This window comes from Phocoena sinus, chromosome 17, assembly GCF_008692025.1.
Source record: "Phocoena sinus isolate mPhoSin1 chromosome 17, mPhoSin1.pri, whole genome shotgun sequence".
In the NCBI taxonomy this organism is placed as follows: Eukaryota; Metazoa; Chordata; class Mammalia; order Artiodactyla; family Phocoenidae; genus Phocoena; species Phocoena sinus.
Window position 1 is genome coordinate 61010910 of NC_045779.1, and position 14110 is coordinate 61025019.

Genomic DNA, 14110 nt, shown 5'->3' on the forward strand with positions numbered 1-14110 from the left:
CCTGGCTGCCTGGCAGCAGCCTAGGGGAGAGGTCAGGGGAAGCAGCGTTTCCAGGCAAGCAATGGATTGGCTCTAAGTGGCAGAAACACTTAGGTCAAGCACAGCTGTCTGTGGTGATGCCTGAAGTTGAATAAGCGGGTGAAAAGTCTGGGAGACCAGCCAATCGCATTGAGGGAATCTGAGGAGATACACAGGATGTGCCTATTAGAGTAATCTAACCTACATGCACTCAGAAATTTTTTTTTAATTGATATCCTCTAATTGTAAAGAAGTTTTGGAAAAGACTAATGATAATAAAATAATATGCATTTCAGTATGGAGAAGCTGGGGTACTACTACACTGAAAGACAAAATGAAGTAGTCGAATATTTGACTTTTAGTTGGATTCAGCATGAATGAGGCACATATAATAGCCGTCATGTGTTTGACTCAAGTACCACAAACACACTCGCTACCAGTGACTTGTTTTTATAAAGTGCCCTGAGCAAAACAAAAACACGACCTTTCTTCCATATGCATGGTAGTTGTATACCTAGAAAATTCAGAATATATTGAATCAGTCAAAAAATGTTTTCATTTGTAAAATGTAGTCAGGTCTAGGCTCAGATCATTATACGTGTTTCTCACCTAACTCAGCAGGCACAAAAGTTGTGTGGGAAATGGTTCTGTTGGATGTGAGGACTGTCATCACATTGCAGGGAATCTAACCAACCCTGGCTCTTGTTCATCAAACTGATAGCGTCATACTCCTGCACCCCTTCCCCCGCCCCAGCCCCATCATTGTGACAACACTAGCACAGACTTCCAAATGCCCCGCAGTACCATTCTTCTTGAGAACCACTTCTTTTGAAAGAACAAATGGACTTATATATCTACATATCTATATCTGCATTTTTCAGAACTTGCATTTAGAAATTCTGTGCATATTAGATGGACCATTCTTTGTAACAGCTGCAGAATATTCTGATGCATTGGTGAGCCATGATTTATTTAGCTCTATCGACGGTCACGTGGACCTTTTCAGCTTCTTGTTACGAATGTTGCTGCAAAGATGATCTTTATACATTAGCCTTTGTGCACTTCTGTAATATATCTGTAGGACAAATTCCCATAAGTCAAAAGGTACATGTATTTGTAAATTTTTATAGATATTGCAAAATTGCCCTCCAAATTATTGCCAAATATATACCTACAAATTTATACCTACAGGTATAAAATGCCTGTTTTCCCATCACTTCCCACCACTAAGTATTGTGGAAGCTTTAATCTTGGCCAATTTGTTCTTTAAAGATAAAAACGAGAAAGTTTAAATATCCTATTTAAAGCCATTTTCAGATCATTTTATATTACCTAGGAGCCCCCAGCCTTGATTTGTCTTTTATACAGGACACTCACGTGGAAAACAGATTGGACTCTCAGTGTTTTCTAGAGTAGAACAGGGTGATGACTAAATTTGACACAGACGTTAAGTTTTGGCTCTACGAGTGTAAGAATTTTCTAACAACTCTAGCCACCCGGCAATGGGATGGCTGGCCTCAGGAGATAAGGAGCCTCCGCCATATAGCTGAAAATTTTCAGTTTCAGGTGGAATGAACAAGTACAAGGGATGTTCAGAAAGAGATTCCTGAATTTAGTGGCATATGCTACAAGGTCAGTGTTTCTCAAAATGTAGTACTTGGATTATAGTGTATGTGGTGGTGGTACAGATTTTTCCAAAAATTATAATTGGTGTACATTCATATTTTTTTAATTTTATTTATTTATTTATGGCTGTGTTGGGTCTTTGTTTCTGTGCGAGGGCTTTCTCTAGTTGTGGCAAGCGGGGGCCACTCTTCATCGCGGTGCGCGGGCCTCTCACTATCGCGGCCTCTCTTGTTGCGGAGCACAGGCTCCAGACGTGCAGGCTCAGTAATTGTGGTTCACGGGCCCAGTTGCTCTGCGGCATGTGGGATCTTCCCAGACCAGGGCTCGAACCCTTGTCCCCTGCATCGGCAGGCAGATTCTCAACCACTGCGCCACCAGGGAAGCCCTACATTCATTTTTATATGTATACACCATGTTGCTATATTACTAGCAAATTCCATATCCTAAAATATCAATACTAAGGTAGTATTGCTAAAATTATAGGTAAACTTTGAGCAATAATGTGCTTGATAACCTCTGAAGTCTCTTCAAAACAGATTCTAGGGCTTCCCTGGTGGCGCAGTGGTTGGGAGTCTGCCTGCCGATGCAGGGGACATGGGTTCGTGCCCCGGTCCGGGAAGATCCCACATGCAGCGGAGAGGCTAGGCCTGTGAGCCATGGCCGCTCAGCCTGCACGTCCGGAGCCTGTGCTCCGCAACGGGAGAGGCCACAACAGTGAGAGGCCCGTGTACTGCAAAAAAAAAAAAAAAAAAAAAAAACAGATTCTACAGTTCTAATCTCAACACTATTAAATTTTCAAATAGTAAAAGACTTCTCAACCCCAGCCTGTTACATTTATTACAAGTAACTTAGACACGAACCAAGTTCTACAGAGAATTTGAGTTTTTGGAGCTTGGTGTACAGGTAAAATCCCATGAAAATTTAGTTAAAATGAGAGTTGAAAGCCCTAAGCCCCAGGTGAAGACCCATCCTGGAACTATACACACAAAAACACACAAAAAAATTGCTAGTGGCATCATCCCCTCACCTCCACCCACTAGCACCTTTCAAGGCCAGTCTTGGAGGCACAGACTAACAGGATGTGTCTTTTACACACCCATATCCCTCTGTGGCTATTAGGAAACCACCAGCCAGCCCACCATATTCAGAGATGAATATTTATTTAATTCATATATCAATTTTACATGATATCCATAGTGCTATAAACATAGGCACATTTTTTTTTTTAACTCATGGTACATTCAAAAATTACTCCCTTACCCCAGTCTACTCCAATCCCGTCAAGATAGAGTATCCAGTATTTGTAACAGGGGCCAGAAAGGCCCTGCTCATTAATTTCAGAAGAATCCTTCTGCCCGTTAAGACCTCCTTCTGACTTCAACCAAGCAGGGTCAACAAGCATTTGGATAAAGAAACATGCATTTTTCAGCATTTTAATGCATCAATTGATAGAATTAATGAAATGTCTCAGCCTGAGTGTTTTTTTGAATAGGTTTATAGTTTTGTTCCTCCTACTTAATTCAAGTCAGAAAAAAAAACTGATAGCAATCTTCCTGTTGCTTTTCTTTAAATTCCAATGGGATGGTTTAAAGATATGTCACCACACCAAAGGGCTCGCCTAATCACATCTAACAAATGGGCAGCTTCCCACAAAATATAGATTAAGACATCATTCATCGGTGTTGGTTTGCCCCTAAAAGGACAGACATTGTGAGTTTAATAATTCATCAATTCAAATAAGAAACAGATTGAGCACAGAGGGAACTGGACAAAAACAAACCCCCCAAAATCACTCAGTTGATTTGCTAACCATACCCACGCACAATCCAGATGTACGGGTTTGTGTTGTTCACAACATTCATAACACACATCAACAAGATTAAATCTACAGGGTAAACTTATATAACCTGTTGAATTCAGAATGAGGAAAAATGAGTATTTAAATTGACATCATAGCCACTCTGATATGATACAATTTAACTTTGAGGAAGAAAAATGATTTATATACACAATTCTCTTAGTAAAATTTTCTATTTCTTGCTAATAACACATTTTAATTCAGAAAATGCATTAACTTTATGCAAATATATTTTTCTAAAATATAAATATTTAAATTAAACTTTTATAAACACGGAGAATGTAGTTTCTGTTGACCCGCATCCAGATATTAATCAGTCCAAAACTCAAGTGATGAAATAATATTTGTAATTATGATCATTTTGTCTATAAATATATAATAGGATCTCTGCAACTAAATTATGAGTAATTAACTCACACTTCATGTAGTACTGAGCACCTTAGATTACACATTGTTGAATTAAGCTATTGGCATTAATATATGTATTTTAATATGTTATTTACAATACACAAGTATAATTCTCTCGTATAACAACATTCCAGTGATTTTGAAAATATATAATGAAAGAGTACGTTACAATTTACAATTCATCAAAGATTTCCTACAATATTCAGGCTGGGGCTTCACTCTTTAGCATTTTAAAATAGGAAACAAAACAAAATCAGTGTCCTGAAGCTGTGTTTTCCAAAATGTATTTTTTGTTTTGTTTTGTGTGTGTGTGTGTTTTGACACTAGCTTCACAAGATGCTCCTTTAGAGAGGAGTTCTGTAGGTAAGCGTTAGGAATGGCACACAGGATGCCCCCCCTTGCAGAATCGCAATGTTCAATAAAGTCTTTGAGGAGGCCTGCAGTCATGAAATCTGTTCAACATTTTTTAACTCAGTATTGAACAAACTTTTTTTTTTTTGCGGTACGCGGGCCTCTCCCGTTGCGGAGCAACAGGCTCCGGACGCGCAGGCTCAGCGGCCATGGCTCACGGGCCCAGCCGCTCTGCGGCACGTGGGATCTTCCCAGACCGGGGCACGAACCCGTATTCCCTGCATCAGCAGGCGGACTCTCAACCGCTGCGCCACCAGGGAAGCCCTGAACAAACATTTTTGATGACCAATCCCTTTAATTGCCCCCCGACAAAACACCAGTCAATCAGTGCCCCTTGGAACTTGTATTACGTGTTACTTGTATTACTTTGGGGAAACACTGATCGAAAATAAAATGCTGATCTAAAGTAAAACTCAAGAAACACATGTATCTGAGTGAACAAAATCACATTCTTTTAAAACAGTTTTACTTTTTAAAGCTCTTTGCATAGGTATTTGCTAAAATACGGTTCTGAAAAATAACACACAAACCTAACCTGAAACATTTGTCTATGTAAAACTATAAGGGAGAGGACGGTTACAAATACAGAAATTCTAGAGCTAATTTTCAAGATTTGAGAAAAGTGACTTTAAAATCAAATAACAGGTGTGTTTTCAGTGAATTTGTTTTGAAAGATAAAAGCAAAAGTGTTAAATCAGTAATATGCTATACGATGTCTGAAAATATTCTTGTAGAAAAATTTCAGGTCATTATATTATTTCCCTGGAATTCCAAAAGAGCTGTTGATGGGTTTGATTATAACGTTGGCTCTCTATGTAAAACCCAGCATTAACCAGAATCATATAAGGCTGCTCTATTACTTGCTTGAAAATGCATGCATACAAGCACAGGCAGAAACAAGGGCCAATAAATTGCTGGGTACTTCCACTGAAAACCACAAAGTGGGGAAAATTAGTTAACCCCGCATGAATTATTATTATATATATATATATATATATCCATTGACAATCTTTTAAAAAAATCCATAATTTGCTTTTATAAATAAAGCTATAAGTCATGGCTCTAAGATAGCAGACTTTGGGTATGAGTGTAGTCCCAGAATTAATCATCTTTCACGCACACCACTCTTCAGCAGAGCTTTGCAATTTAAGCAGTCTACTTTGGCTCAGAATCCACCAGCTTACAGCTCAGATCAGTATCTGATGCTTTATTTAATTCCCACTCATCATATGCTAATAAGAACACTTCAGAATCATTCTACATCATTGAAAGATAATTCATTAAGAAAAAGTAACAGCTGTTTCACACTTAAATAAAAGGTGGGTTTCCATTTGAAGTACTTTTCTTTCCTTACCAGCGAAAGTCAACTCAATTAGAAATAGAAAATAAAGCACAATAAAACAAGGGGTCCTTATTACTGGGGTGGGGAGGGGAGAGGTGAAAAATGTCCATTTCTCATCTATACAGCCCTTGCTTACCTGGGTGAACCAGTTGCCTAGAAACTGGTATGATTAAGATCTGCACATCCTGTTCTAATGTTCATGTCCTTGACTGTCATTACTTAAAAGCTATGCTGTGTATTTCCAATCAGCCTCACCTCTTTACCCTTTTACTGTTCTAAAAAAAACAGTTTCATTCTGATAGTCCTTGTGGAGTTTTTCTGAAGGTACCCTTTATAGTTGCTGAAATTGACAGAGGAGTCTGGGACTGTTACACAGGACTCGGGATCTAAAGCTGACAGTGGCATGCTACATCTGGTGCATCACTGCAAATGGTGTCTGATATGACACTTTTCGGTGGCATTGCAGCCCTCCTTTTCTCAAAGGCAATTCGTTCCTCTGTTCAGGCCACCAACCCCAGCCTTGTAATCTTAGCTGACAGGAAGGAATGAATGATGAAAACAATCGGCTTGGGGCAGGAATGAAGGTCCAGTTGCTGAAATTCAAAAAGAAGAGAATATGAAAGATTTTAAACTAATGCTTGATACAAAATAGTGATTTACACATCAAACAGATCTATGCACTTCCTGCTTTTAAGTGTTAACTGGAGCAATTGTGTTTTTAAATCCTTGCCCCCCAGTGAGATAAAAAAATAACTCTTTGAACTTTTTCCTTACATCTCGTATATCTTTTTTTCCAAAATAAGTTCTGTGAAATTTATACATACCCATAGCATAAATATCAGTGTTGCCCTTCTTGACTGTCTAAACCATTTATTTTTGGTATCACGATAGTGATACTATTTATGTCGGATTAGGTACAGTATGAAGCAGTACTAAATTTCACATCATAGGTTTCAGTCCTGGTTCTAATACTTTTTAGACGTGTACATAATCTTGGACAAGTCACTGAAAATTTTTCCCAGGCCTATCTAACTCACAGCGGGTAGAGTATTAAAATGAGATACTGTATGTGAAAATTCCTTATAAACCATAAAATGCAGAACCCAGGTTTTGAAGTAGCTGTGTCCTCACTGTCCTATACTCATAGATTGTTGTAATCACGTACATCACTTGTCTGTTAAGACCCCCTCTAAAGTTTTATCTTTCTCCGTGTGTTCCTCCTGGGCTGGCACGTGGTCAGAGCCTAATAGGCTGAATTTTTATCACCTGACCTAATTCAGGAGTATTGAGTGTGTTGCTCCCAATTCTCATCCACTGTCCCCAATTCTGTTCCGATGATGACACTGTTGGGGAATAACAACCTGATCATAAAATAACATCCAGCAGAGTTAACTTGTATTTAGCATGAACCAGGTGCTGTGTTACTATCTTATTTAATTTTCACAAAATCACTATGAGGTAGCTATCATTACTATCTCTATGTTTTATAAGGGAAACTAAGATTTGGAGAAGTTATAAAACTTTCTGAGATCATAGATCTTTCAGTAAAGAGAAAGCATGGACTCAAACGCAGGTCTGTCTGATGCCAGAGTCTGGGCTTAATCACCATATTCTATTTCACTAACACAGAATGCAACTTTTAGAAGTAACCTTAAAGATTATCTACTTCAGTCACTGTATTTTATGGATAAAGACTCAGATCCAAAGAAATAAAAGGACTTGCGCAAGACAATTGGTGAGTTAGTTCCACACTCAGAAAGAGCAAGGGTCTCCTGACCCTCTATTTATTGCATTTTGTACAGCTCACCTCTGTTCCTTTCCTCCTCCCTGGCACCTGCCTCTGGGGGTTGCATAGCTAGACCCTGGGGGAGCTGTGTCTGAACTTGAGCTTATCAGCCTAATATATTGGCAGCAAAAAATCAGTCCTTCCTAAGTCTTTCAAGTCAGGTTGTAATTACAGGCAGAAAGGCTGAAATTTAGACATAAGTGATTTTTTTCCTCATGGGCAAAAATAGCCTTGAATTTTCAAGCCATGGATGAAACAGGAGACTGCTTCTTGTTCTTTTCCCTGCTGCTAGGGAGCAGTCACCCTTAGGAAAAAGTGCACAGCTGGGTGATGGACAGAGCAGCAACTGAACCAGAAGCATTCTCAGCAAAATGGACTTTCCAACAATTTCTTCTTTCCAAACTGGTGCCTTCAGGCTGCATTTACTGATTGAACACACAAATAAACAACAAAATTTTATAAAATTCTGCGGATCCATTTTAAAGGTTAGAAAAATGACTGGCTGGAAATTGTTCTCAGAAAGTGAGTTCAGATCACCTGTCAGCCACGGGGCACTGACTTCATCATGACTCCTGTGACACCCATAGGAAGAAACCTGGTACTGCACTGGGGCTAGTAGTATTGCATGATCTAGGAGAGTGGTGCTGAAATTTTGAGATTTCAGGCTCCTGTGCTCTTTCAAGTGTGGCCCTGGCCCTTTCCTTCAGAGAGACGGGAGTAGGGAGAGGGAGAATTGTGCAAGGCTAGTTAAAATGACTAGATCTTTAAAATTGAGGTTTATCTCTGCATTTTATATATCCCCTGTCCCCGTTACCAAGTGTGAGTCAACAGATATTCGTTGACTAGGAAGGACCTAGACACAGACTAGTTGTTCCAAATCAAGGTCCTGTTTGAAGTTCTACATTCCACAGCTTAAATGAGATGCTATGTCTTCTTGAGAACTATACTTGTTAGAAAGTAAAGGAATGTGCCACTTTCACCCTTCAGTGGAACTAGAGTAACATATTTTTTCACTATGGTAGGCGGTAACGATCACAGGAAATCATGATTTTAAATACATGGGCAATTTGCAATGATATGAGAAGTATAAATGTTATGTTAACTGACAAACTTGCTGAGCTTGTTGGACACTTTTTGATATGAGCTCAAAACTTCTGGGTCCTTGTCTGGCCCTCTCTCCATTCAGGTAGAGTTGACCACTTTTGCTGGGTTTCCTCACTGCCCCCTCCACTCTGCCCCTTCCCACCCCCTCCCCATCTGTACTCTTCATACTCTCTGCTCCTTTGAGACCCCCCAGGTTGCCAGGACTGGTGTTTTACACCCCTACATCCCTGACACCTGGCACAATGCCCAGGTTAGATCAGATGCTTGATACTTTTAAACAATGAATGGTATATCTTAAAGCTGGTGGGACCCTCTTTGAAAAGAATTTAATGCTGACTTTGTAAAGGATCCTTTCCTTGATTCAAATATTTCTGTAATATTCCCATGGAAAATGAGACCAAAGTAAAGAACTGTGAAAAAATTGGATCCCCTCACTGTTTTTAAAGGTTCAATTAAGACATGAACCTATAAGTACTTTGTAAATAGTCAAATGCTAAATAAATACAGGCAGCATTATGTTTGCAGGCCATAATGGGTGTACTGCAAGACAAAATATACGAAACCACACTGTCTAAAGAAAAGTGCACTTACAAGCTCTCCATCTTTGCCTCCAAAATCTAAATACAGCATCCTGATTCCATCATCTGAAGACATTTTCAGCTTTTCATAAGGAGCCTGTATGATTGTCTTGGGAAAGACACCCTCCTGTGGTTCAGTGATAATAGAAAATCCATTCTCATAATGTATGGTCAACCGGCACTCCTGGTTTTTATAGGTGCAAGCTGAGAGAGACAGATGGAGACAGAAGTATGAACAATGGAAGTCCATCCATTTTCCCAGGCACTTAAGCTTCTAGTCTCCCCAAACCCAGGGCCCAGCCACCAACTTCTTTCTAAAGTTAAAAATTAATAATCATGCATGAAAATATTCTCCTTAGATTGATTGTGATATTGTAATTTAACTTGCCCTGTGAAACTAAGGGAAATAAACTGAAAGAAATTCCTTTTGCTGGATTTTGTCTGGGCTGTAGCCCTTATATGACCATCTGACAACATGTATGTAGGGAGACGGGTGTTCCGATGGCCTTGTATCAAGCTGGAAAAAACTGACATTTGATTTAGAGTAAGCTACCTCTGATCATCGTCAGCACACACACAATCAATCGATCAATGAGTGCCATGTCTACCACCTGGTGAAAGAAGCAAGCAATCCCCCAGTGACATTACCCAAGGTAACAAAAACACATGGAAGAAGTCAGGAGTGAGTAGTGAAAAAATAACCTGATTTTTAATTTTTAAAAAGTTGAAAAACTCATTTTATAAACAGAAAGAAGTGCTTTTTGAGTTTCCCTGATGGTCTGATCATCTTGGGTCCCGGAAAAGCTGCCGCTGTAGATCGATGTCAGGTGTGGCACCTTCGGTGAAGGATTTGGGTGTCCACACTCCCTCTGTCCAGTGTGGTATTCAGGAACCTCAGCTGGTGTCCACAAGGTGCCCTCTGATCCAACGGAACAAAAGTAAAACCTTCTGATCAGGTTAGGTGCCAGCATTTATCTGTGGTCCACCTTGCGTTTAGGAAAAGAGACCAGCGCTCTCAGATTATGAGCTGGACAGGGGGACTGCCACCTGATTCCAAGTTCCCATTAGGAAGACTTGTGAGTGTTTAAAACCCTTAATCAAAAAGTTCTGGAGGGAATTCCCTGGCGGTCCAGTGGTTAGGACTTGGCACTTTCACTGCCGGCCCCCGGTTCGATCCCTGGTAGGGGAAGTAAGATCTTGCAAGCTGCTCGGCCAAAAAAAAAAAAAGCAAAAGTATCAGATTGGAGTTTTTTGCCTCACGAAACACCACATTTAACCGGCCCTGGCAAGTCAATTGGCTCTGGCCTTCATATACATCTGAAAGCTCTTTGGGGATAGGAGGACATAGGCAGTATTGATTACTCTCGACCAACTTTAGCTCAGCTCAGCTTTATATACCAAACTGAATTTCACCTCAGCACACTTTAGAAGCAGGACCTTAGCTTAATATTATAGGTGATAAAAGCAAAGCTCAGAGAGGTGAACATGTCACAATCCAGTGGTTTAGATTTCAAAATTCAAGTTCTTTCCTTCCAGTCTGTCTTGTACAGCCTTCTCACACTCTGGTGCTCAGGACACGGAGGCATGTGGGGAGGGATCTTGGTAAAGAGGCTCTCAGACTAATAACTGGGGTGGGGGGAGCCCCTCAGAGTTTGGGGGAAGGAACAGAGTGTCTCTCTGCCCACAGAATGAGGTGGCTTTTAATTGGTTAAAACATATACCCCTTCCTTCGACTGACCGCAGCCATCTTTCAACTTGTAACAAAGGGTTGGTATTTTCCAAAGGTGCATTCTCTAATGAGTCCTGGGAAGAGCCCCTTGGCAAGTCTTAAGTTATCCTCTCAGAAGGGCCCTAGACCCCTGCCACCCATCCAGTTCAAGGATGACCAAAACATAACATAGACACGGCACAGATGTAGTTATGACTTCCCATCTCGAATCCTCGTTTTTGAAAGTTTTCACTTCTAACATATGCAGAATATGTGGGTGCCTGAGCTCTAAACATGTTTTTTCCCCCTTCCTCTATGTTTGAATTTGAAAGCTGTGCCACTGGATGGTTTGAATTAATTGACTCTGGTTACTTTTAATTTTAATTGACCTAAAGTGGTATTCGTGGCCTTTATATATAATGTAATCAGTTATCTGAAGATGTTCTTAATCTACACAGGATAAATTGAACCCATTATCAAGTTAATTGAAGCTCTGATTAAAACATAAGCCCCTCCCCCCAACTCTCTGCAGGCATCTTTCCATTTGAAACTGGGCTGCACCTTTGGCCATTTCCCTAATTTCTTCTCTCCCACCACCCAGCTAGCTCAGTCCACACAATTCTTTGTTATCCGCCTTTGGCTAGTCTATTAACAGCCTCATTGTTTTCCTGTTGAAGTAGAGTTCAGCTTACTGAGAGAAGGATTTTATGAAATTTGTGGAATGTAAACTAAACCAAACCCCTTTGGCCATCTTCATTCTTTTCTAGAACACCCCAGAAGTTGTTGCAAGGAGTCTGGACTTCTCTGCAATTACACGTATAACTACATTAAATTTAGTTTTCAGGTGACTTGAGCCTTTTCCAACTCTCAGGTTTGAAACTCTAGTTTTTCGTGCCATACAGAGTGGCTTAAAAAATAAAAACTTCCGTGACACTCCGAGAGACATTTTCAACAATGTTGGAAAATATTGGGGGGTACTAACTAGTTTCAGGATAATTTTTAAAAGACAGTGATTATCTCAGAGATGCTGCAGCAGAAATTCTACAGAACATCTGGTTTTTCATGTTTGCACCAGTAAAGGAAATGTGGAGAAACCCTACTACACGTTGACGTGGGTCCCATCTTTTAGAATCCTCCTGGGTGCTGGAGGAAGTTGCACCCTAGTGCAGTGCTGCACACCGAGTGGTCCACGGACCAGCAGCACCAGCACTGCCTGGTATCGTACTAGATGCAAATTCTCAGGCCCTGCCCCAGAACTGCTGCGTCACAATCTCTAGGGATAGGCATCAGCAATCAGAGGCTTCTGAGGGTACAACTAAAAAACTTTGTTTTTGTTGTTCTTGTTTTCAGTGTGACTGAAGTTTGGAAACGCTGTACCTAAGAGGTCTTTTTTTTTTTAAGGCCAACTTAATTTATTTTAACCTAAAGTAAACACAAAATGTCTTGTTTTTATATGGCATCCCTCCCTGGATGAAACACCTAATTCAGGAACCTCAAGAGACAGATATTCGTTTAGGATAGAGGAATAGTTCTGCTTCAGAGCAGAGATGGAGAAAGGATTTATATTCCACTTAATTAATTCTTTTTAAAAGAATTTTTTTTATTGTGGTAAAAGTTACATAATATAAAACATACTATTTTAACCATATTTAACCATATACTATTTTAACCATATTTAACCATATACTATTTTAGCCATATTTAACCATATACTATTTTAGCCATATTTAACCATATACTATTTTAACCATATTTAACCATATACTATTTTAACCATATTTAACCATATACTATTTTAACCATATTTAACCATATACTATTTTAGCCATATTTAACCATATACTATTTTAGCCATATTTAACCATATACTATTTTAACCATATTTAACCATATACTATTTTAACCATATTTAACCATATACTATTTTAACCATATTTAACCATATACTATTTTAACCATATTTAACCATATACTATTTTAACCATATTTAACCATATACTATTTTAGCCATATTTAACCATATACTATTTTAGCCATATTTAACCATATACTATTTTAGCCATATTTAACCATATACTATTTTAACCATATTTAACCATATACTATTTTAACCATATTTAACCATATACTATTTTAACCATATTTAACCATATACTATTTTAGCCATATTTAACCATATACTATTTTAGCCATATTTAACCATATACTATTTTAACCATATTTAACCATATACTATTTTAACCATATTTAACCATATACTATTTTAGCCATATTTAACCATATACTATTTTAACCATATTTAACCATATACTATTTTAACCATATTTAACCATATACTATTTTAACCATATTTAACCATATACTGTTTTAGCCATATTTAACCATATACTATTTTAACCATATTTAACTATTCAACCAGTCCAGTGGCACTAAGCACATTCACATTGTTGTGCAATTCTCACCATCATCCGTCTCCCAAATTTTTCACCTTCCTAAATGGAAACTCTGTCCCCTTTAAACACTAACTCCCCATTCCCCCTCCCCTGCCCACCTCCCAGCCCCTGGCATCTACCAATGTACTTTCTGACTCTATGAATTTGGCTATTCTACATACCTCGTGTAAGTGGAGTCAAACAGTATTTGTCTGCATCTAATGTATATTGGAGTGCATTTTTAAGGTTAACTTAATATATGTCCTTCAAACAGATTTTACCGTCATTCTCCCCAACCCGTGCTATACAGTAGGCCCTCACCAGCCATCTACTTCATACACACTAGTGTACATACGTCAATCGCAATCTCCCAGTCCATCCCACCCCCGAACTTGGTGTCCATACGTTTGTTCTCTATGTCTGTGTCTCTATTTCTGCTTTGCAAATAGGTTCATCTGAACCATTATTCTAAATTCCACATACATGCGTTAATATACGATATTTGTCTTTCTCTTTCTGACTTACTTCACTCTGTATGACAGTTTCTAGGTGCATCCATGTCTCTGTAAATGGCACAATTTCGTTCCCTTTTATGGCTGAGTAATAGTCCATTGTATACATGTGTCAAAACTTCTTTATCCATACCTCTGTTGATGGACATTTAGGTTACGTCTGTGTCCTGGCTATTGTAAATAGTGTGGCTATGAACATTGGGGTGCATATATCTTTTGGAATTACAATTTTCTCAGGGTATATGCCCAGGAATGGGATTGCTGAGTCATGTGGTAGTTCTATTTTTAGTTTTTTAAGGAACCTCCATACTGTTCTCCATAGTGGCT

The 14110-nt window shown here is 39.0% G+C and overlaps 1 protein-coding gene across 3 annotated transcripts in view; it reads right to left on the bottom strand.

Moving 5' to 3' along the window:
• Positions 1 to 2787: 2787 nt before the first annotated feature.
• Positions 2788 to 14110, bottom strand: part of SNTB1 (syntrophin beta 1) — a 226021-nt gene continuing 214698 nt past the window's right edge. The window contains exons 7-8 of one of the 3 annotated variants that reach the window (XM_032609748.1): positions 9145 to 9335; positions 6164 to 6256 (exon numbers count right to left, since the gene is read on the bottom strand). In XM_032609748.1, the coding sequence (XP_032465639.1) occupies positions 6164 to 6256; positions 9145 to 9335 (284 nt within the window). Of the gene's footprint in view, positions 6257 to 9144; positions 9336 to 9392; positions 10336 to 14110 lie in introns of those variants that run through there. The other 2 variants (XM_032609750.1, XM_032609749.1) reach the window with 2 other exon arrangements.